The following is a 25,311-nucleotide window of genomic DNA, read 5'->3' as shown; positions in this document are numbered from 1 at the left end:
AAAATTTCAAGAACTGTCTTAAGAAGTTATTTTCGGGAATACATTACATAACTCACTTTTTCCTGAAATTAGAATTGAAGAAAAAATATGGCAGTTAAGAAGAATATTCTTCTTAAGAATGTTTTGTGAACTTTCGGGTTTGAAACACATTCTTTACACAGACTAGTGGATGCAAACTGACTACACGTATATAATTTCTCATATATCTTAATATCTTAACACAACAAAGACACGTGTGTCATTCTCAGTCTGCATTACCATGAACCGTGACGTTGTATTACTTGAAACCACTCAAGACTATTTTTGAAGGTCTCAGCCACATTTGTACTCGGTCTTGTTTCCACCTCGGACTAAGACTAAGTCAGGATTTTATATCAGGATCGGTCAAGATCAAAGCTGCGGGGATACGAGTGTTTCGAGTATTTTGAGTTATTGCAGAAGAAAAACAGATCGCACAAAATCAAACGTTCTGAAAATGGTTCAAACGGGCCAAATAAACATCTGCGACCTTACAACAGACAGGTACAACACAAGTCAAAACACAACAGAATGAGCGAGGTTGCACACACACACACACACACACACTCATTGTAATTTGTGAATTCTATTAGTGTGAGCCCTGCAGTAAGCCTGTGCTTAGCGAATAAATAATGCTAATGATGATGATCGCTCACACTGTCACACACACTCTCAACGGCTCTCCCCAGGGGCCACGGGCCCTGAACACGCGCAGGTGTGTGTGCATTCCAGAGTCTGACACTCTAATTGCTCCCAACCCTGAAGCTCTTTTAGCAGTCCTCCATCCCTAAAGGCCATCTGAGCGTCTGTGTGTGTGTGTGTGTGTGTGTGTGTGTGTGTGTGTGTGTGTGTGTGTGCGTGTGTGCGTGCGTGCGTGCGTGCGTGCGTGCGTGCGTGCGTGCGTGTGTGTGTGTGTGTCACTTTGTTTAATTATATACCTCTGTAATATCTTAAATATCCCAGAACATCACAGCACGTGTGTGCGTCACTCTCTTTGTGTTTGAGAGAGAGAATGTATAGTCAATATTGATATATTGAGGAGATTCCCCCTTCCATGTAACTCACTTTGAGTGCCCAGAAAAAAGATGTAACAAATTATTATTATTAATTATTAATATAGACAACGTTAGTCAAGCTTAACTAAAAACAGTTTTGATAGGCAAATTCAAGTAATAAATTATAAATAACGGACCACAGTTAATATAGAAAAAATATTTTAAATGAGGAAAAATTGTTTTGTTCTTCATCTGCCATTTGTTCCCTCAAGCGATATTTTTAGGATTTTAACATCAGTGTTCAATAGCGAAAACGGGCGATATGAGCTAAATTCAAAAGGATTCTTGTCCTGTTTTTGAAATTGAAGACAAACAAAACACTAAACAACAAAAATAAGATAATAAACAAAACTTTCACGTTTGAAACATGCATTCTCTGGTACCAGTGGACACAAACTAACTGTACACATAACTTCTCATATCTTATTTCGTAACACAACACACACGCAACTTTATCCATTCTCAACTGAGAATTTTGGACAGGGAAATTCAACTAATAAATGATCAATAACAAACCACAGCTAATGAGGCAAAATCTCTAAACTATATTTGCAGGATTTTAACATCAGTGTTCAATAGCAAAACCAGGCGACAGAAGGTCAATTCAAAAGGATTCTTGTCCTGCTTTTGAAATTAAAACAACAAATTGATGCTAGACAACATAATTTGGATGCTAATTCGTTCATGTAACATTTAAAGACCAAACTCAAAAAAGTTTATGATTTTGCTTGAGGCCAGTGTTGTTACTGGTAATATTTACACATTTCATTGTTTGAATTAGAACATTTTTCACGATAAATCATTTCAATCCAGGTCTAAACCGAGCTAAAGTGTGTCAGGTCAAAAAAGCCGTATGAATTCGCAAAGAGAAAGGATGAGAAAAGAGAGAGAGATTTTTCTTTGCCGGCCGCCCCTGACTGGTATGACAGCTCTTCATCATATTGTTTTGACTGTCAGTTTGAACTTCAGGTGCAGTCACATCGCTGACACACAGACCAGACAACAGCCGAGAGCACCCGTCCACCTTCACCATCATTTCATAAAACTCAATTTCATTACTTCACTACATAAAAACCACGGAAATATCGTTCCCCAGCAAAACCATTGAGAATCTATGAATAATGAAGATTAATAAGCATACAAATCACATTAGATAATTCAATTCGGCGCTGGTGAAAAATGAGAGAAGAATTATTCTTCCACGATTCTCAAAGAGTCCCGTCAGAGATACAATATTATGCCTCACAGATTAAACCATTACAGTCGAGCTCTGCAAAACAGACACACAAAAAAAACGAGGGACAGAGAGAGTGAAACAAAGAGTATAAAGAAAAGATAGCAGGAGAAATAGGGCCTATCAAAAAACAGACAAACACGTACACGCTCCCACAAAGCCGAGCGATAACACCGCGGCCCCTAAAAACACACGTCAAAACCTCTCATTTCCTGCCTTAATGTTATAATGTATTTCATGTCTTTCAGAGAGGGAAGCGAAGAAAAAAAACAACGTAATGGTCCAGATGAGAGGCAGAAACAATGTGTTCAATCAATATCTGCTCGATCACGCACTGCCACTGAAATACACTTAATCCATTATTTTTAACCACATTTACAGCATTTCTCAAAGTCTAAAGGTGGAGATGGATGAGTCTACTTCCAAACCCTAATGTGATTTGGAGCATCAGAGGACAGATGAAGCCCTGAATGCAATCAGGAGGCAGATTGCTATAAAAAATGTTACCCATCATGCACTGGGGTAAATTTGTGTTACACAAATAAGATGAAATATGGGGTTTTGAGTCAATAAATACGCCGCCTGAAAGAGGAAAATGTGTTTAACCCTTTAAGAGCAGTAGCCGGAGTCTGTTTTGACTGTTCTGTATATAAAACTCACATATAGCTCATATTAGTGTAAGTGGTGGTGATATAACTAACATCAGTACCTGCTAACATCCCGACAGTTTAAAAACATAACTTAAAGCCACAATATGGAATATTTGGACCGCTAGATGGCGCACTTTCGAAACAACAACAAAATGAGAAGCTAAATGACGTTATGTAGGAGAGTGGAATTATGGGACATGTCGTTTTCACCATCCAGAGGCGTATGGAGATCGCCCATCATGTTCACGGACGAGGTAATGAATGAATTTTATTTTATGTCATAGAAATGAATTAGCTTGCAAGAAACGTGGAATGTAATGCTACGTTAGCCCGCGACTGATATTGGACTTTGTCAATTGATTTGGTAGCGTAATGCTACACAGTTTTACGTGTTTAAAACAGTCACACAGCCGTTGTTTAAAAAGTAAATTGGAACGAACCCACAGCATTTACAAGTAACGTTACTGGCTACATATTTTTGTGCGACATATACTGTATTTCACAGGGTAACTGCATTCATAACTATTCAAATAATCTGTGCATGAGTATTTCGTGTACAAAAAATAAATGCTTACCTGTCTATTAAAACACATGCGAGAGTTTGTCGCGAAACTCTCTCCATTTAGAAAACGCCACACCGATATTAAATCTTGTTTTATTTCTTCGTTTGTCCATAAGCCTGCTTGCCTCATTTGGCCTACGTTTACACTTTTTTGGGGTTTCCTTTACTAGCAAAAGAGTAATCGTGATCCATAATAACAGAACAACAGATGCTGCGTCCCAGATGCTGTATAACCATTTCAGCATTTGCGTGTTGCCGTAGTTTCTATAACCGGAAACGGAGGGTTGTGCGGAGCACCGGATATTAAGTCACTGATATGCGACAAATACAAGGGAGACGAGGGACGGGCCATTATTTTAAATAGGAGCACATCCTTGGGAACATTTGGGATAATGTAAGTACACAACTGTATGAAATATATCACACTGTGCAAGTGATTTTTAGATATTTCATAACAAAATTATTTCATATTGTGGCTTTAACATCCCTGTGAACTGGAAGTTGCGATCGTTTTTACTTCCGTATTCTGACACATTTCCGAGTGAAAAGGAATTTCAAAGGAGGAAATTAGTGGGCGTGGCTTGCGTTTTTCACAGCGAATTGATTGGATGTATAAAACAGCTGTTGCATTTTGACATGAAACTGGCAACTTAATGACAGTTGAAGGGGATGGATAATCATTTCAGGGCGGAAGTGCATTTTCAGATTTTAACTGAAGATTATGAGGGTACATGAATTCAAAAAAGAAAATGATAAGCTATTTACTATAAACGCTGCAATATTTCATGAAAAAATAAGAATTGCCATATTTTATTTCACTGGGACTTTAACAAAAGCAGCTCTCTTCAAACCGTAACAGTAGTCGACCTGTAAGAGATATTTTACAGTAACGTTGCATTTTACATGGCATTAAGAACGTTGTTCTGGTGCATTTTGGACTGCAAGAGGCATTTCATAATCTTATGAGGATGTTTCTAATGGCACCAAACTGGACAGCAAAAACAATGTTTTAACTCCCACTGGATGAGCCAAAGAAATACGAATGACTGCTCGAACAAACAGAAGAACGTTATAAAAACGCTTTAAAAGCATATGAATGTATTTACTCTCCTTAGAAAGGATGAGTACTAATGACTTATAAATGACTCTACACATTACACACTGTATTTTACCACCAAAAGAAGGTGAAACTCATCAAAGAACTGCCTGTAGGACTGGACTCAATATAACAGCAACTCAAATATAACAGCAACAGCAACGGGAGGGGATGCAAAATACCTTTCTATGAATAGCAATAACTTTCACAATGTAGCCAGCTATTCCATTTTGTTTAAGATTTTAGAAAACTGATCAAGTACATGTTTCATGTAAACACGTGTCTCTCCACTGCATGATGGGATATGTTACGGTCAGATTTCAAACAAAAGCCAGCATTAATGTATTGATGCTGAGGGAGAGACAGAGAGAGAGAGAGAGAGAGAGAGAGAGAGAGAGAGCGAGAGATTAGTGCCTGAAATAAGGAGCTTTAGTGACACCTGCTGGTTGTCTGGCAAACTGTGTCCGTTTGTAATAGAGCACAATTGAGTTGAAATATAATTTATTTACTCCATAGTCTAATATGGAAATGGAAATGTTGTAATGGTCTAATTCATCTGGTTGGTTTGATTCACAGAGTAAATTCTTGACAAATGTTTAAAATGAAACATACTCGTATAAGTGTGACACTTATAAAGCGGCCCGTATCTCCTGTGGTACAGATAATTAAAAAAAACGTCAACGTTTCCACATTCTGATGTATAGTTTGTTGTTTTTAATACACACAAATATTGAGCTGATGAACAGATTCGTTTTGTCTCACTTTTGTTTCTCTTCTCTCTGACTTCATGAGCAGTCTGATGATGACAGAGGTCTGAAGTGAACTGTGACACGTCTGATCCGTGTCACACCACCCCTGTCCAGAGAGCTGAGACGTCTGCCGTCAACAGGAAGTGACCCGTGTCTGACGGGGGCTGCTGTTGGCTGATCATGTGACCGCTGAAGCTTAGCGGGTACCTGTACCGGCATCAGCCACCGCAATGACAGCTACAGCGTGTCGCACATACTTATAAACCACATCCACATCACAGTGACAGCAGACAGACAGACAGACAGACAGACAGAGAGGGGAGAGAAACGCAGACAGACAAGGAGACAGAGACAGGGAGGGCACAGACAGACAGGGAGAGAGAAACTTCATCTGTATTTGTGCATGTTTATATTTGATTTTCCTGTGCTTTGGCAATGTAAAAATTTGTTTAATCATGCCAATAAAGCTTCTTTGAATCTTGAGAGAGAAACAGAGAGACAACTGGGAAAGAAAGACAGAATGAGACAAACGGAAAAGCAAGTGGACAGAGACAGACAGAAAGGGAGACAGACAGTGAGAGATATATGGGGAGAAAGATAGACAGACAAAGGAAGAGAGACAGGACGAGAGAGAGACAGACAGATATACAGAAGCAAAGACAGCGAGACAGACAGGTAGAAACAAAGACAGGGGAGAGAGACAGACACACATACTTGGGGAGACAGACAAACAGGAGAGGAAGAGAGTGAGAAAGACATGGATGAGAAACAGACAGACAGACAGAGACAGAAAGGCATGATATTTTCCAGCAATGACGGCGACGAAAGCTCCCGCCAGAGTAAACGCTTTCCTATTGGAACACAACGAAAAATGCAGCATTCGTCACCGGAACTTACGACATGCCTGCGTCATCTGCCGGTTGGTTCACGTGCATTCGAGAGATGACGGAAGCTAGACATCAACGGTAAAAGCACTTAAACAAACGCATGGATTGGCTTCAGAAGACCTGTGTTAAGACCGCGGAGCCGTGTCGAGCAGTTCTGTGATTGATGGATGCACTTTTTGGAGCTTCAAAAAGTCAACACCCGTTCACTCCCATTCTGCCGCTTGGAAGTAAAATGATACGTGGTATTATAACTCCAACTGCATTATTCTTCAAGAAGAAAACCATATTCAGTTAGGATGCCGATGCGAGGGGGAGTAAAACATGGGGAAGTTTTGATTTGGTAGTAAAGTATCCCTTTAAAATGACATGAAACACACACACAGTTGTTACTTGTTTTGACTGTATTTGTTTCTGTCTGTTATGAATTCAACAGCGTTTTTGACATCATGAATTTCACTGGACAGTGTGTTTGCACCACACGTTTTCACACTTGATGAATAACTGAACAGGACACACACAAACACAATCATCTAAATGAAGACGCATCACAAGATCTCGAGGTTTTACACAAAGCTGATTCTAATCATGACAAATGTATTATGAATCATCGTGTCCACAGGGAGCTCGTGTCAGATTCATCTCTGGGGACGATTCGGAAATCAAAGTACAGCCAGAAAAGCACAAACAGATTCAGATCTCCTGTAAGATGTCAGCAGGGAAGAAGCCGAGCTTGCGTCCAGTGCTGACCTTTAAATATCCGTTCACCTCTTCTCCCTTCTTCACGACAATCTGCACAAAACAAGAGAAATCACACTGAATATTGTGTGTGTGTGTGTGTGTGTGTGTGTGCGTGCGTGCGTGCGTGTGTGTGTGTGCGTGCGTGCGTGTGTGTGTGTGTGTGTGTGTACCTGGTCTTTTTTCAGCGTTATCTGACCCATTTCTCGGTTTCCGACGAAGGATCTCGTGACCTTGTACACAGTCTCTCCCGAGCGCACACGGATGATGTAGTTGGCAGGTACGAAGCCGGATTTGTCGCCAACCTTGCCCTGAAATACAGATTTAATCAGCATTCAATGTACTATTCATACGGAGAATATCTTGCCAGGTTCACACTATAGAAGATTCATCTCGATACAATTTTTAATACAGATTTTGGGCAACTTTCATTCTTTTCTACACGCTTCCCAACCAATCATCATTTTCCCATTAATCATCTTTTAGTATCAAATTCAATGACATTCAGACTTTTTAAGTGTCTAGACATGTGTTTTGACTTACTCTCCACCACTCCTCATTGGAATCATCGAGTACCGTTATACGATCACCTGGCCTGATGACACACAGATATAAAGACAGCCGAAGACAACAAAGGAGTTTAAACAGGACAACATTGTGTGTGATAGATGTATTTGTGCTAGTAAACACTCACTGCGCATCTAGGTCATCTTTCTCTATGGCTTTGAAGCGATACAGGGCGAGATAATAATGAGATTGAGAGAAGACGCCCAGTTTGCCCGGTTGATGCTTTTTGTTCTGAAAGAAACGCAAACCATAAAGTCGACAGCCCTTATCCATATATTTTCATAACTGTCAACATATTAAGTCATACATATTGTTACACAAGGAATGCAATTCATTTTCAAAAATTCCTTAATTTCTAAATATAGAAATGTATTATTTAATACATTACATTATTTTTCCATGCATTTTTGTTTCATGAGGGAGATACAGCGTCACTAAAATGATACACAAAGCATCTCTACTCTCTAACCCTGTCATCTGCTGCTTTGTCTTTTTTCTCCACTTCTGGATTTGCTACGGACAGGAAAACAACAAACATGTCAAAAGAAAAGTATTCTGAACATGAGTTTTCCAGCAGTTAAGGGATTATGAATGTTTGTAATCTGACCTCGCTCTCCAGCGCCCCCTTCTGCTTTAGGCTGAGACTCCTCTTCCTCCATCATCATCATCATCTGGAGAAGAAAGAACACAGAGCTCAGAGTGTGACATCATCAGTTACTCATGAACCTGATTGGCTCTCCTGCTCACGTGTTTCTTGTCTTCAGAGTTCTTCTTCCGCTCCTTGTTGGCCATGATGACACCGACACGCAGCGTCTCGTACACGGGATCAGTGCGATTCGACTGAGCTACACACGAACGCAAAAACAATACACGAGAGCTTGTAGATTTGAATTGGGTAAATAAATATTTGCACTGTGAAATTAAAACTCACAGCGCCGATGCAAAAACTTGTGAAGTTGAATGTTGAGATAGCACTTTTGTATGTTTACTGGCTCATTCTACATATATTCATGGACAGCTTTCCTGTAGCTCAGTGGTAAGAGCATGGCACTAGCAATGCCAAGGTCATGGGTTGGATCCCAGGGGATTGCACATAGTCAGAAACAAATGTACAATACAATGCAATGTAAGTCGCTTTGGATAAAAGCGTCTGCAAAATGCATAAATGTAAACGTCCAGTGAATGAAATTTAGCGGCATCTAGTGGTGAGGTTGTGAATTGCAACCAATGGCTCCTTCCACTGCTCTCTTTTCAAGCACTATAGCGACTGACACGGGACTAAGATGTCGTCACGTTTTCACTTCTTTCCCGAAGAAGTCGTTTCGTGTCTATCCTTGAATCACTTAACTAATCAAGGTTGATATAGGATATAGAAAGTAATAAGTAATTAAATACTTTTTGGAGAGAGTAATTTGTACAGTCTAATTACACAATTTAATATGTAATTAGTAACTAGTAATTCATTACTTTCCAGAGTAACTTCTGATTATATTGCATTTCTGTCAATAGATCCTCTAAAAAACTACACACTGGACCTTTAAAGAGTGAATGGAGAGAGATGAGTAGCAGATGTATGACTCATGGTGGTCTTGTTAGAGTTTGACTGAATGTTTTTTGCAGATGCAGCAGTAAAGTTTGCATATGTGTGACTCACAGAATGGAAGCAGCTCTTTAATTGTGGAGTTCTGTTGACTGCTGTAGAGAGGAGAACTGTACGCTCGCCTAAAACCTGGAGGCTGAAGAGAAAGAGAGCTGATGACGTTCACGCATTGAGAGTTTTAATGAGTTTCTACGCTACACAGCAAAAAAAGCTGCTTAATCCATACAGCAAAATAACAAGATGCCAAACTGCCTAAAAATGTATATCGGATAAAGATGAAATAAAATACACACCGCTGTTGGAATGTTTACGATTTGTTTACGACAAAAACACAATTGTGTCAGAGATGTTTAATGTTCGTCACTCACTATTTTGCCAAAGCAGCGCTGGAACTGCACGTAACTCACACACTGATGATGGATGCTGCTCTTACAGTTCTTACAGCGCAGAGCGAATTTATTATTGACTGAAGACACAGAGAGACAAAGAAACGTTTACACCTTCACAAACACATCACGCATGAGCTCGGCCTCACATGACCTGTGAACTTACGCACGATCATCCTCGCGCACACATCGCAGAATTTGGGTTCCTTGCAGTAGTGATCTTTAAACTTGTGCGGTCTGTCGTTTACGGGCTGAACCGGTTCTGGGGGAGGCGGCTCCTCCTTTTCCTCCTCTTCAACCTCTTCATCATAGATAAAATACACCTGAACACACACACACACAGTATCTGTAACTCAGAATTACAGATTCATTAAATTCATTACAGAACAGAACAGATTACATTACTGTAAGGTATGGATGATGTCAGAACCTACTGTGTGGTCTTCTTCTCTGAGCACATTGTCTGGTGCAGGAGGATTGTCGTGAATATCCAGCGAGTCTTTGTCATCCTTACTGTAAAACACATAAAGACAGAGCTAACAGTGTTAATAAACAGAATGTGTCTGGACCTGAACACAAACAGATCACAGAGCTCCCACAGTTATAGACGAGGGGGTTTTTTGTCCATGAATTGATTCCACATTTTTTTTGGCATGTGTGAATTTGACAAAAGTACACTAAAAACTTCAGACCTCTTCACTTCTTTCGTTTAGAAACAATTTCTTGTAACTTGTTGCATCTAAATTTCCAGTTGGCTCAGTTAAAGTTCTAAAAACTAAAAAAATTAGTCACTAGAAAACGTTGAGCTGAGGTGAATAATTTTTAATTGAAGTCATTTTAGCTAAAGACATTACCGATTTTAAGATCAAACCTGTGTAAAGATATTTAAACACCAACATTTTTAGTATAAGATTAACCTTTTTCACGTTTCCGGGTTTCTCAGCAGCGGAACTAAGTTGTAATAGTTGAGGTAAACTTCGGTGAATGGGAGATTACCACAAAAAACATTTTTTGCATTCTCATTGGCTCAAATAGCAAAAGGGTTCCACAGTTTTCACTACTTTCAACAAAATAAAAATAAAAAGATAGAGTCTGATAACGGCAGTCAAAAGAGATAATGTCAAATTTACTGTGACTTCCATAAGAAACACCTACGCATTAGAGTTAACTAACATTTTTTTGTAATTTGCCGCAAAGGTAATATAATACAAATTATAGTGTTATAAACATACATGTACATATTTTTTAAGTCCCAGTGAAATAAAAAATTACAATGCCTATTTTTTCAGGAAATATTGCAGCGTTTATTGTAAATAGTTTATCAATGTGGGTCATTTTATTTTTAAAATTTGTATGCCCTCATAATCTTCAGTTAGAATGTGAAAATGCACTTCCGCCCTGTAATGACTATCCATCTTCAATGACGTATGTTAGACGGCTTAGGTGGAGCATCCGTTAACTCCTCCTCTTCAACTGTCAGTCTGCTGCCAGTTCCATTTCAAAATGCAACTGTTTTATAAATCAAGTCAAATCGCAGAGAAAGACGAAAGCCACGCCCATTATTTGTTCTCGTTCTAAAATTCCATTTCACTCGGAATTGCGTCAAAATACGGAAGTAAAAACGATCGCAACTTCTGGTTCACGGGGACTTGAAAGAAAATATAAAAAACTTTGGAGGATTTACACCGCTGATGACCGTTAAACTCGCCATCATTGTCTTGTGAAAAAGGTCCATCGAGGCTACGAGGGAAATGTGTTTTAATGTCATGAACATTACAATGCAAGAAAGCTTTAATGGTCTAAAAACGTGCTTTAATTTCTTGACGCAATATGATTTAACGGTCTGTTACAGTGAAATGTGAGCATGTTTTGGTAAGCAGTCCAAATATCCCCAAACGTCTTCAGATTGTAATGTGGTTCAATGGGCTGTCACGGGTTCAGAGCTCATTTCGCTATTATTAAGTACCATTTGTCAGTAAATGAATCGCGCAAGCAGCAGGTCATGACGTCACGCTGGTTAAGAATAAATGTCACGTGATGAGAATAACCCGTAAAAGAAATGAAGACTTATATTTTTATGAAAATCTAATATTTGAATAATGAACATTCAACTCTGGCTTTTTGTTCTTGGATGTACATGTTAATATGTAATGCATTAATATAAATAGGCTATGTATTATATGCGTTCTTCACAATGAACATGTTTGTTGTAAACTGTATTAATATGTACATGTAATGTTGTATATTGTATTAATTAAAAAAATAATTGATGATAATAACCCCTGCGAGACCCTGAAATGCATGTGGAAAATCCAACCATGGAAAAGTATGAGAAGCCTGTTTTACTGAGCAGTTTTATGAATGACTGTAACACTCACGAATCAAACTGGTCCATGACTGACAGTGGACACCTGCAGTACTGCTCACTAGCAGAGAAGACAACAACACACATTCATCTGATAGTGCTCGACATCAACTATGTATGTATTGTTAATATTCTGCATTCTTCGTTTGTGCCTATGAATATTACCAGTTTATTTTTTTAATAAACAATTATAGGTCACTTTTTACAATAAGGTTCCATTTGTCAACATCACTACATTATTTAACAAAAACTAACAATAAACAAAACTTCTACGGCATTTCTTTAACTTTCTACATGTTAATTCCAACAATTACTCTCACTTTTTTAAAGTCAAAAGTTGCACATGTTACATTAGGGAGTGCACTGTAAATAAAACAATGAACGATTGTATTTGTACATTAACAAAGATTAATGAATGCTGAAAAAATATATTGCTAATGCATTAACCTTGTTGCAAAGTTATTAGAAATGTTTGTCCTAAATAATACAACATTGCATTTAGCGTATTTATTTACTAATTTGTGTTTCTTAAAGTACAAGTGAAAGATACACGTTAATGAAGGTCAAACTCAAAGTAAGGCATCAGCTGTTTGATTACATCATATTCATAAAATTAGAATCAAGACACAGCAGATGAATTGCGTTTGAAGCAACAGGTTTTGTCTGATCATTTTGAACACACATTTCCAAATACCAAAACAACAACAGCACAACAATGAATTCTTTCAAAGTATCCGTCTTCATTTCAAGTGAAGCACGTGTCTGAGAAACAGCTGAAGACTCTTTAAAGATGAATTCATACCTGTAAATGGATCCAGAAGCTTTACGAGTTCACCTGATGGCTCTTACCTGTGAGAACACTGATGTTCTGTTTGAGATCTTTACTGGAAGCTTGAACTCCTCTTCAAATCAAACCACCAAGTCATGCTGGTTAGAATGGAAGAGATCCAGTTTAGAAGACCCGCCAGTGTTGGGTGGTCACCGGGGGACAGCCGGCAGCAGCTGATGGAGTCCATCAGCAGTCGTGTGTGGATTTGAGGGAATTTCGGGCAGTTGCACCTGTCAGAGCCGTACAGATGACCGTTTGAACTCTCTCTGGACCTCAAACCTCATAAACTACAGTAACGTGTCATAATGTTCAGAGCATGTCACTTTATAAAAAAAGTGTAATGGGTTTTTAATTTTCATCTCAAAAAACACTGTAACACGTTGTATTTCAGCGTGACACATTGAGGGTGGAATCGACGCAAGATAATCAGACATTCCTGAAAGACCATCAGCACCAGTTTATGAGGCATTTGACTCAGATGTGAAGGTCGAACAGCATCTCCACGTGTCCCAAACCTAGTGTTCTTTCAACACAACCTCACGGCAAAACCAAACAATTTTACGATCTTTTGCTAATTCGTATGAATTTGTACGATCTCATTCGTACATTTTTGTACGATTTGGTTTCGCACTAGTGACGTTTGGGTTAGGGGTGGGGCTTCAGTATTACTTCTAGTAATCGTACGATTCACAACCAGTGAATTGGGTGTAACTAGTAACTAAGTAATTAGTTACTGTAATTTAATTACTTTTCCCTTGGAAAAAGTAAAGTAAGGGATTAATCTTATTTTTCTGTAATTTAATTAGTTACTTCTGATGTAATTGAACTAAATACAGTGTAATATATTCAATAGTGGAAATGACATCAAAATTATGAGTCTAACTTTAAAATGCATGGTTTAATGTATCCTTCTCACATTTGTATACTTTGCTCAGTTAATAAGAATAATTTCTGTAGTTATTTATTATAATGAATTAAAAGAGTCGTTTCATGTCCGTCCTTGAATCAATTCTAATCAAGGTTGATATAGGATATAGAAAGTAATTAGTAATAAGTAATTAAATACTTTTTGGAGAGTCATTTGTACAGTAATCTAATTACACTATTGAATATGCAGTTAGTAACTAGTAATTAATTACTTTTCCAGAGTAACTTGCCCAACACTGTTCACAACATACAAATTAATACGAAAAAGCCACCTCGTAAAAAATGTACGAGTTACGAAGTTACTCGTAAAAGTTACAAAGTTACTGTATTGCCAATTATGCAATATTTTAGAAAGACTGAATTATATTCAACAGTTTTTTCCCTTCACACATTTTTCCTTTACACATTTATGCTCGGAGCAATTTAGCACAACACTTCTAAGGAGAAGACACGCACAACATCCAGAAAACATGAATAACACACATTTTGCACACTAGAACAACATTGTACAAAAGCACATCATCTCGCACACAACACAAGTCCAAACAGCAGACTCTCTGGATATCTTTCAGTAATCTTTTATATTTTTAAAAACAAACAAAAAATAACAGATTAAATGGAATTTACAGTAGACATTCGCAATCATTGTGCACTTTTTAAATACCTCGATACTTTCTGCACAGCTCAACGAAAAACGCAAACACAACGAGAAGAGGTGGGGGGTCAACTTATCCACGGGAAAATAATCACTGAATATATAGATTATTCCTTATAAACCTTACATCACTTATATAAATATACTGAACCGAGAAAAGAAGCTTTCGTCTGAGCGAAGAGGGGGTAAAGAGCGCAATACAGAAGTCCACAACAGCGTTAAGGCTAAACAGAAAGCAAGAAATGATAGAAAGAAAGTGAAGGAGGAAGAAAGAGAAGTTGAGCAGGCGTAAGAGAGGTTATGAGGAGAGAGAGAGCCAGAGGTAGAGAGACAGACGGAGATCTAGATGAAGCTCTGAGCTGGAAGTGGAGTGGGTTGTCGTCTCGGTGCGAATATTAAAGAAACAGTTAACCCAAAAACAAATCTCATGTTTGGGAGAGATGAACGGCTTTCTTCAGAGACGTTCTGAAAATTCATGCCGTTCTTTTCCACATAATCAGAGTTCCCATTTACTTTCATTATTTTTTTTAAAAACAGGCCAAAATATTTTACAAACAAAACGTGTTCCACTGAAGAAAGCCGTCCAAGATTTGATCCGACAATTAAACGATGAAATCCTTTTTGAGTAAACTGTCTCTTTAACGCGTGTGACGCCACACGTCTCTGTGCTATGTGTGCTCTTCTGGTAATGATATAAAATAATTTAAAAAATCCATAAAGAACATCAGTACGATCTCATCCCTTTGACATCTTCATCTCCCGCTCTCTCTCCGGACTCACTGCGAGCTCGCTCTCTCCAGCACGCCGCGCAGGTCATAGTTCTTTTTCGTGGCGCGCAGTTTGAAGAAACTCCCGCCGCTGTTGTTGAGTTTGAAGGAGGCGCTCTGGGCGGCCATGGTGTTGGGGAACACGGCCACTACGGTGTAGAGGTGCGCGGGGTCGTTGTTATCACCTCTCCCTCCTCCGGGACCCCGGGAACACTGCGGATCTTTAAGCCACTGTATCTTGGCACCACAGAGGAAAAGCTGGTTGAAGAGCTTTTCCGCCTCCGGACGTGAAATTCCTTCAGGGAGGTCGGTCACCTCCAACACGCGACTCACCACTGCAAGGAGACACAGAAGAGATGAACTGATGACTAAAATGTAGACTGGACCTGATTTCATGCACAGGAAATTCAAGGGGTTTGATGACGTCATTTGTATCGTGAATCAGGTGCATTACGAGCAGAGGGTTCAAAACAGATAGACTTTGATTGGACAGTGCCTCTGATATCATTGGTCATTTGTCTTGTTTGTGAGGCAGAAATATGACTTGTTAAAAAGAAAGATTATGAAAACAAATATGAACCTAAAGCGATGAATCATGCATTTAATAAGTAAAGCGGGAGAATTGTGATTTAACCTCATGAGGTTGTATGTGTATTAGGGATATAACGATTCACCGTGAGCCAATAATAGGTGACGATTCAAGCCGGTTGAGATGTTATAAGAATCGCAATGCATGTTTTGAACAGCAGGGGCAGCTGTGTTTACTGCAAACTTGGAAAACGTGGATATGCGGATATTTCTTAAATGCAAAAATCCAAGAAAAGCACAGACAAACTCTTAGTTTGTTTATATTAAAGATACTGTTTTATTCCTTTTTTATCTGATATGGAATTTGTTTTAAAATTGCAGTTTAGTTTTGTTATTTGACCTGAAAGATATTTTTATTTCACAAAGAAGTGTGCAGCATTTGAGAAATAATAAAATGGCAGAAAATTCATTTCTAATTCGTCTCAACTCATTTTGTCAAAACGAACCGTATCGTGAGCTAAGTGAATCATTACATCCCTAATGTGTATAAACAGCGTGTCTTACCCACGTCAGTAGTTCCTAGATCAGTAGAGGCGGATTTAAGTGTTTGTCTTTTACCTCGAGCCCCGTGTTTCATTCCACCTTGACTCTGAGCAAACACACAAAACAATGTTTTGACACACCGTCAATAAAATAATGTAAACGGACAGATTCAATTCGGCAGATCCTAAATCAAGACAGAATATGTTCTTTGGATAAGTAAATGTACCATCCAGCGAAAGCAAACACAGTGTTCGAGAGGTGGAAATACGTTTATCGCGCTTCTGATCAACATCTTTATCACCAGTAATAGAAAAGGAAATCCCATACAGACGCACACAGGATCGCACCTGATGGGAGCTGTAGGACTGGCTGTGGTTGTGCATGATGGTTGGAGTACACAGACTGTACTGTAGAGGCTGTCCCAGTAAAGAATAACGTGCATCTGCAGACACACAAACATTCTGTCATTAACACATCAGCAGTCCCGAACGCACTTTCTTGATGATATGAGATCATGTCCTCACCGCATGCAAACACAACCACATACTGTGTGCATGGTGTAGCTTAAACATTTACTTCCAAACAAAAACAACATAAAGCACCTGTCAGTCAGTACAACAAATAGATTTAAAAAAGGCCACAAATCGCATCAAAGCAGGTGTAACCAAAAACTGCAGCACACACCTTGTGCTGGCCCACCGGGCCGAGGGAACTGAGAGATGAGAGGCAGCGGACCGAGACCCGGACACACACTGTTCACACTGCCAGAGGGAGACGGAGCAGGAGACTGTGTGGGAGACGCCAGCGGACTGCTGATCTGAGTGCTGACCTACACACACATATACAAACATACAGGGGTAATGACTAATAGTGTTAAGTGTAAACCACTACATCTGCTCCACTTTTGCATATTTACATGAAGTTCAGTGGCAGGTTAACCTGAATCTCTACATCAGGGGTTTTCAAACTGGGATCTGGGGACCCCCGCAGCCTCCAGAAAGTTGCAAGGGGTCCCCAGTGAATGTCAACGAAAAGATAAAGCAAAAATGTTCTCCTAACCGTAGTGTCGATCTGCTTTTTGATACATGCAAAGTTTCCAGAATTGTTTAAATTTGTATCTTTCTATTAGGGTTGCATGGTGTACCGCCACCTACTGGCCGTTTTTTGTAGTCACATTTAAAGTAAGCCTAACATTTTCCTTTATAATCCTCTATAAATGCAATTTGTCGCACACTGATTGAATTAGTTTCAATGTTAAAAAAAATCTTTAGTAGTCACTACAGTAAACGTCGCTAAAATGACTAGACATGAGCGTAAGCACAGTAAATATTAAAGTATCCTACAGTTTTTGCTAAAACTCATCCAATTACTCCAGTTAATACTATTGTAGTGTGCAGTATAATACAGTTCACTAAATACACCGTGTTTTATTTAGATCTGTGTATTAAGGAATTTTGGTCTATTTTGTAGATTTTAATTATGAACATGACACAGCATCGCAATACTACTTGGTATCGTGATATTTCATAAGGTATAAGTATCGTAAGATATGTTTATGGTACCGTGACAACCCTACTTTCTAGTGAGTTTTGCTCACCATAGTTCCTTTATTCACATTCAAAGTGAAAGTTGCTCGAGTAAAAACACATTTGAACTGAAAAAAACGAAGTCGAAATGTTTCTTGACACATAAAAATTATAGATGGGTATTTATTTTAGAATAAAAGGTTGATCTTATTTGGGGGTGCTTTGCATCATGAATCCCACTGCTCGACATTATCCTAAAAGCAAAGTGGAAATTCACAGGGGTGCTTAAGAGCCACCTCCAAACTTTAAATTAATCCCTGGAAATAGTTTTTTTGACACACAGTCTGAGACGATGCGTGCGTGTGTGTGTGTCACACCTGTGTCTCTGGTTTGCTGGGTCTCTGCTCCATGCTGTAGTATTTGCACGGGTTCCATTGCACCAGTGGGGGATTCTGGGTAGGCTGTGGTCCATTTGGAACACTGAGCTGCATCACCATCACACCAGGCCCGGGGGGCGGGACTCCTACAACGCATCAAAATAAAAGCTTAGCAGCAAAAACTGCACAGGAAGTGTGCAGTAAGACTTCGGTGATGTCACTGCGTTGATCCTTCAATCGATTTGGAATTCATCCGGCTGTATTTAATATAATGGGATTACCTGAATACTGCTGTTGTATTGGCTGAGGGCTGCAGGGTGAAGTGGACTGGGTCATCTGGTACTGGTCTGAACTGGGCGGCTGCAGGTAACCCACAGATGGGCTGAAACACACGCACGGACGGATCTTAAGGCTTAGATCTACACAGACTTTTGTCATATAAAAGTGATCGTGTTCGTGTCTACCTTGTGCTGTTCTGTTGTGTGGGGGTCAGGACGCCGTAGTAAACAGGCATGGGCGCAGCGGTTGGCATCGCACCCTGAACCGACTGACCCGCCGAAACAATCACTTGCTGCTGATACTGCGGCTGCACCACAGACTGACTCTCATTGGCTACAGGCACCTGAGAAGAGCACACAGCTTGTGTGAGTGGCACACACGCGTGCGCGCGCACACACACCTGATGTCAGACACACACACCTGATAGGAGGGCATGGGGGGATACTGGACCATCATCCCTGTTATCTGTCCGTTCATGCCCGCGCGCTGCGTGTTCATCATACTGCTGCTCTGTGGCTGCTGAACTCCCATCATGCCCTGATACGCAGGCTGCTGATTGGTCATCATAGGCTGCAGAGGAGCTGAACAAACAAACACAGTGAGCACGTGTGTAAAAGTAGTGTCTGAATGTTAGCATGACGTTAACAATAAAAGGTTTCGACATGAGATCGAATGTTTGTATTGATGCTGACCGGAGGGCTGTGCTGGTGGGGGCAGAGGCTGAGAGCGCTGAGCGGGGTACGACACCTGATGAGATATGGAGCGGTACTGCTGGCCCGAATTAGGATACTGAGCACCTGTGGAATAATACTGCACCTGGATCTGAGCAACAGAGAGATGATTTTTTTTATTCTGTCCATTTAAAAACCAGGAGACATCCAGAGATGCTGAAAACTGTCACACCGCACAACAGGTGTTAGATATCCTACCTGCTGTGGGGGCGGAGGAGGCTGCATGTAGCCCTGCGCAGGTGGCGCTGTCTGCAGGATGGGCTGCGTGGGAGGGGGTGGGGGAGGAGGAGGGTGCGGGTGGGGGGCAGCAGGCTGGTATCCGGCGGGTGGAGGGGGCATGATGTAACTGGGCTGTGGTGGGGCATGCTGGGATAGCACGGCTGGCGGAGGCGGGTACAGGCTGGGAGGCTCCGGGGCCTCGCTGGAGCCCTGACGACTGAGAGACATCTGCCCGAAACCTGGAGTCAACTCATCTCCCTGAAGAGAGAGAAGGGCAAAGAGAGACAGCTTTAAAAGAAATAACAAAATGCTTGAGAGGTCAAACTCAAGCGTGAGGTTAAACGCAGGTAAGGAACGAGGTAAAAGAGGAAATGTACTGAGAGCAGTGTAGTAGTACCATGTTGTACTGCTGGGAAGGAGAAACGGGCAGGATGACCTGAGGGCACGAAGGGTTCGAATAAGACACAGACGGCTGCAGAGACGCCACCGGCTGCAGAGCACAGACAGGAAAAGACATTTCGAAGGAAGAAAACGGAAGCATGTTTGAGGGGAAACGGCAGTACAGTGAATATTTATAATCCAGTAGTTTAGGAGTGTGCGGCACTCACCTGAGGCAGCATGTGATTGTGGCCGCTGATGGCGTGCTGCGTGTGAGCGTGTGCGTGAGTCGGGGTGGGCAGCAGGGCGGTTTGCGGCGGCGGGGGTGGCTGGTTCTGGGTCTGAGGGGCACTGGATGGGCAGTTAGGGGGGCACGGCAAGAGGCCGCGGCTCTGCTGGGGCGGCTGAACTGTTGCACAGACATCTTGAGTTACTGTAGGAAGACCTGCGAGACACACAACACATTCGCACATGTAAGATCGGCTTCTTTATGAAGTGAAAAATGCTCTGCTGTGGTCGGACGAATCCATTTGTGCTTGACTTCTCACATGTGCGGGAGCCCCGGGTGCTGCCCTGTGACCCCCGGCTGCCCAGACTGTCTCCTCGGGTGAGGATGGAGATTCCACTGAAGCTGCTGGCCTTGGTGACCGGAGGTCTCAGCGTGCGGTTGGAGCTGTCCGAGTCTGTGCTGCTCCACGGCCGCGGCTCCAAACTCTTCATATCGGAGTCCGTGCTGCTCTGCCGACTGCTGGACGCCCGGCTGGAGCTCTCCCTGTTCCCCCTGAGGACGAGAGGAGACACTAATGCTATTTCTGAAGGAAACAAACCGAGAGACACGCAAACATGCATGTATCATCACGGGAGCTCCACACAGACACGTACCAATAAAACACGATAACCTGACACAACTAACAACATCCTGATGAGACAAAGTGCTTTGACCAAACACACAAACAGAAACACAGAGCGGGGCTTCAATTTTAAACTATCACACACATACCGTTCCGAGAAGTTGGAGTCAAAGTAGAAGTGGAGTTCAATACTATCGTTCATAAACATCTACACATTCCCCAAACTCTGTTACAAATAAATATGTTACTTTCCGCTCTGTTTAACAGATCTGACCGGGCAAAAATCCGTTCCACAAAATCCCCCAGAAGAGTTTTATGTGAATTTAAACTTCTCAAATAAAAAAAATGAATCATGACAAATAGATTATACATGTAAAATGAACAAAAGACGATACTGAAACTGAAGGCTGTTTTAAATGACATTAGCATTCTGTGTGTAGAAAACGAAAATCTACCGAATAGAAAACGTTTTTTCACAAGGCCATCAGTTTTTCTCTGAGCAGATATACAGCATATGGAAAAAGTTAACAAAGTTGCTACACCAGCAGAAATACTAAATTCAATCTATTCAAGCTCAACGTAAGCAGACAGAAGGTCAAAGGCTTCTTAAAATATTTCTGATTGGGCAAAACCGCAAAAATACGATGTTTATTCCATGCCATCGTATTTACTTACAAACCAAACATCAAACACGTTTTCTCAATGAAGCAGCGAGTATTACAGCCTACCACAGAACTCAGGAACATCTCCTGCTAGTAAACACTGAGCTGACACACACATGTCTGTTATCAACACGCAAACATAAGGACTGTCGAAGATTTGACCAGAACACCGATCAAACCCCTGTGATGTGTGTGTGTTCGTGTAATGAATCTAAACGCAAGCGACACAAATCTGCATCTCATGAGCTCACGAATCCAATCTCTAGACCACTAAAACACACAGCGTTATATTGTTTCAAAGGTAACATGAGGAAACATCACACACTGTGTTCCAGCTCAGCATGGCGACTGACAAATCGGTAACATCCTATTTTGTAACCATAGCAACAGGTCGGGCTGGGCGGTATGACGATATGTGACCCTGGATCACAAAACCAATCTTAAGTAGCACGGGAACATTTTTAGTAAAAGACAAAAATACATTGTGTGGGTCAAAATTATTGATTTTTCTTTTATGCCAAAAATCATTAGGATATTAAGTAAAGATCATGTTCCATGAAGATATTTTGTAAATTTCCTACCTTAAATATATAAAAACTTTATTTTTGTGAGTGGATGGTCTGCCACAGTTCCCCTGATTATCAACTTCAAAGGCGATTTTCTCAATATTTTGATTGTTTTGCGCTCTCAGATTCCAGAGTTTTAAACGGTTGTATCTCAGCCAGATATTGTCCTATTCTAACAACTCATATATCAATAGAAAGATTATTTATTCAACTTTCAGATTATGTAAAAATCTCAATTTCGAAAAATTGACCCATAAGACTGGTTTTGTTGTCCAGGGTCACACACATATATACTGTATATATATATATATAGATGTAATAGATTTTGCTGTAGCGTTTATTGTTGTTGATTTATCCACACAGATATCAGTGGACAGTGCTTTATGTTATCTACACATAAATATAAGACTAAGAGATGAGGATAATACAGATAAAACAGGGTTCAGTTTAGTTTATCGTTGTTGAGAAATGTTACTCGCTGCATTAGTAACGTGGGACAATTGTCATTTATCTTATCTTCTAATTAATATCTATTAAGTTATAAAAGAAAAACTACATGAGATGAAGTGCCTTTCATTTATAAGGTAACCCAAGGCGTAACTGATGGGAAAATAGACCATTTTTAACTCAACTTAAAACGATTACCAACCAATCATAACATAGAATGCTTCAGTGATATAAAATGAGTCATACCACCCAACCCAAGAAACCGAGCCAACCGGGTCCTCGCATACAAACACACACTCACATCAAAATGCAGTTGCATATCAGAGAGTGCAAAGATGGTTTGTCCATTTCCAGAGAGACTGAACCACACAACAGCCATGCACGGGCCCCTAGCAACCCCAACCGTGCACTGAGCCAACGCAAAGCAACACACGGTCACCACGGAGACGCGCATGGCAACACACAGCAGAGAGAGTACCTAAAGATCTGCCTCCTCTTTTGTGAGGATGAGGAGTAGCCTTCAGTGGACAGTCTGCAGGGGTCACATTGAAGAAAACAGCAGCCGTCGGTTACAGAAAGTGTTTGTTTGTGTGCGAGTGTGTGTGTGGGAGGGACGTTAATAAAAACTACAATTATCATCTAGACCAGTGGTTGTCAAGCTGTGGTGCGCGTACCACTAGTGGTACTTGACCCCGGTGGTGCGTGACGCGACAGAAAAATCGATATATTCATTTACATTTCATGTTTTAAATACAATTTCAAATGTTTAATACACGATTGATAAATACAGAATACATGTGCAATTTTTAAAATAGTTGGTGGATGTAACTCGGGTGCGTGACGGGCAGCTCAAACACAGAGCGGGAGCAGACAGCACTTGTGAGTCCCTCTCTCTCTCTCTTCCGACGAGCTGCGTGCAAATTAAGTTTCTTGTGTATTTCTTATGTCTGCATCTACTCGAGGTTAAATCGATGATTTAGTTTTGACAAAAGCCGTCTCTGTTTGTCAAATATACAGCTCTTGATGTTTAAGTATACGTATATATTTATTTATCTTCTGTGTTGAATATTCTTTCCACATTGTTTGTCTTTAATATAAGTTTGTAGTCTTTCTGCAAGTCCCCATTGTAAAGTCATTTACAGAGCCCGTTTACAGTGCACTACAGAAAAGTGTTTTGTGTCCACTATTACTGCTGACCAACTTGAAACACGTGTTCTTTAGTTTGAAAACAGCTGGTAAAAGTGTTTGTAGTATTAATAATACATTAGAATTGGAGGACGAGGTGTCAGGATAAAGATTCACATCACTACTATTAATTTGAGTCTTTATTCATGTGGTTTTCTATGGCGGTCATTAGGTGGTACTTGGAACAACTCATTTTAATAAAGGTGGTACTTGATCTAAAAAGTTTGAGAACCACTGATCTAAACGCTTAAACTTAAATCTATTTGAGTCCTTATGTTAAAAAACAGAAATGCAATAAAAACAACATGATCTCTATAGAAGAGAGTGTTTCATTAGTTTAATCTTTTTTACGTGTTTCGATGCTTACCATTAAAGAGTAATTCTATAGTTAAACATAACAATGACATTTTTTGGCAACATTTGCAGACTGATGGGTTAATAACCATTACGAAAAAAAGATCGTTTAATGAGAAATATTAGGCGCAAACAATCCTGTTTATTTTTGTAAATCAAACAGTGATGGAGTTGTGTAATACATTAGTAGTGGAGGTCAGTCATGGCCGGGTTAGACAAAGACAGATTCAGTGAAGCTGGTGTCTCACCTGTTCTCAATTATGTATCCGTTCTGTGAGGACTAAAGAGAAAAAGACACACACAATAAATACAACTGATTGGAAAACTACAGAATCAACATGATTAGAAACAACAAACCCAATAAAAAGAGTGGCACATTCGTCTCATAAAAACTGTGGCTGAAGTAGATTTCTACAAGCTAGCCCGCTGAGATGTTGGCACTTACTTCTCGTGCAAAAATGCGATCTCTGACGCGCTGATACTCTTCCTCTCTCTCCTCGATGGATTTACTGCGACGGCCGTCCTGCAGTGGCACGCGGATCTGAGCAGAGTACAGAGATTTCACAAATATAAGAAAGAAGCGTAGCAACGTTGTCGCTTCATATTTTGAGATCTAGAGTAGAATCTATTGGAAACAAGTGTACAGAAAGGCCGAAGGAACATCTGGAACGCAACAGCACACAGACCTGATTATCATCTTTATCCATGCTGGCATCATCTCTCTTCAGGATGAACTTCTTCTGGAAATCCATGCTCCTCTCGTCTTTAATGTGCTCAGAAAACCTTTGCTCTGGTCTGAAACACACAGACAGGGTCTGAGATTTATCACAGCAGATACGTCACGATCGATCCTGTGGGGGACGGCCATTGAAAGTTCATCTTACATGCGCGTGTTGCTGGTCTTGTTGATGATGACGGCTTTGCCTGTCTGGTCCACGTTGTGGTCCATGCCGAAATACGCAGCGACTCGATGCAGCAGCATGCGATGATATGAGGTCATCTGAGGAAACTTCTTGTACTGATTACTGAAAACATACACACAAATCCAACTTCAAACAACAAAAACATCTACCGCAGCGCCACAGAAACAAAACCGCATGAACATTCCAAAAAAAAGGTGATCTGACCATTTATACAAGAACTGTGAATAACTTCAAAGTCGTTTTGGATAAATGTCTGTCAAACACACGCATAACACTTAACCGTAGTAAAATCACTGTAAAACATTTGGAATTAGGAGGCTTACTGTTATTTACAAGCTGAGCAATAGATTAAAAGACAATACATGTTGAATAAATTAACTTTTAATAAAAACACTCGTGTACTTCTGGGTCATATGGAAGTTAATATAAATCCATTTCATAATCATAAGAAAACCAGTTCCTGCAATGCCCTCATGCCACCAACAGAGGGCCACAAACATCAACTGCTTGTGAATCCTAGTGTCCAAATAATCACAAAGAAATATGTCATCCTGTTTCAGTTAACATCAAAATCACACGTGTCCTTTAACAGAGGAACCAGAGGTGTAAATCAGCAAATTCACCATCATTCCAACCATCCAGTAATGTCTGACGACTACT

General features: G+C 40.3%; 2 protein-coding genes across 9 annotated transcripts in view; both read right to left on the bottom strand.

Annotated features, from left to right (window-relative positions):
• Positions 1–6,676: 6,676 nt before the first annotated feature.
• On the bottom strand, positions 6,677–11,934 carry LOC130556614 (SH3 and cysteine-rich domain-containing protein 3-like). The gene is made up of 12 exons (XM_057337797.1): positions 11,918–11,934; positions 9,974–10,052; positions 9,706–9,862; positions 9,522–9,619; positions 9,208–9,289; positions 8,301–8,398; positions 8,161–8,224; positions 8,023–8,066; positions 7,681–7,784; positions 7,530–7,581; positions 7,160–7,297; positions 6,677–7,040 (listed from the first exon to the last, which is right to left on the bottom strand). The coding sequence occupies exons 1-12, from the start codon at positions 11,932–11,934 to the stop codon at positions 6,942–6,944; spliced, it is 1,032 nt and encodes a 343-aa protein (XP_057193780.1). The 3' UTR covers positions 6,677–6,941.
• Positions 11,935–14,222: 2,288 nt separating this feature from the next.
• Positions 14,223–25,311, bottom strand: part of LOC130556580 (R3H domain-containing protein 2) — a 35,663-nt gene continuing 24,574 nt past the window's right edge. For 5 of the 8 annotated variants that reach the window (XM_057337710.1, XM_057337711.1, XM_057337712.1 and 2 more), the window contains exons 9-26: positions 24,613–24,753; positions 24,415–24,523; positions 24,174–24,269; positions 23,977–24,008; positions 22,668–22,721; positions 20,212–20,444; positions 19,894–20,108; positions 19,683–19,775; positions 19,265–19,543; positions 19,028–19,157; positions 18,756–18,916; positions 18,521–18,678; positions 18,338–18,438; positions 18,057–18,202; positions 16,838–16,982; positions 16,501–16,595; positions 16,175–16,259; positions 14,223–15,417 (exon numbers count right to left, since the gene is read on the bottom strand). In XM_057337710.1, coding sequence (XP_057193693.1) covers positions 15,092–15,417; positions 16,175–16,259; positions 16,501–16,595; positions 16,838–16,982; positions 18,057–18,202; positions 18,338–18,438; positions 18,521–18,678; positions 18,756–18,916; positions 19,028–19,157; positions 19,265–19,543; positions 19,683–19,775; positions 19,894–20,108; positions 20,212–20,444; positions 22,668–22,721; positions 23,977–24,008; positions 24,174–24,269; positions 24,415–24,523; positions 24,613–24,753 — 2,599 coding nt within the window. In that variant the 3' untranslated portion in view covers positions 14,223–15,091. The remainder of the gene's footprint in view (positions 15,418–16,174; positions 16,260–16,500; positions 16,596–16,837; positions 16,983–18,056; positions 18,203–18,337; positions 18,439–18,520; positions 18,679–18,755; positions 18,917–19,027; positions 19,158–19,264; positions 19,544–19,682; positions 19,776–19,893; positions 20,109–20,211; positions 20,445–22,667; positions 22,722–23,976; positions 24,009–24,173; positions 24,270–24,414; positions 24,524–24,612; positions 24,754–25,311) is intronic. The other 3 variants (XM_057337715.1, XM_057337714.1, XM_057337716.1) reach the window with 3 other exon arrangements.

This window comes from Triplophysa rosa, linkage group LG7, assembly GCF_024868665.1.
Source record: "Triplophysa rosa linkage group LG7, Trosa_1v2, whole genome shotgun sequence".
NCBI classification, from domain to species: domain Eukaryota; kingdom Metazoa; phylum Chordata; class Actinopteri; order Cypriniformes; family Nemacheilidae; genus Triplophysa; species Triplophysa rosa.
This window is presented reverse-complemented; position numbering and strand designations above follow the sequence as displayed.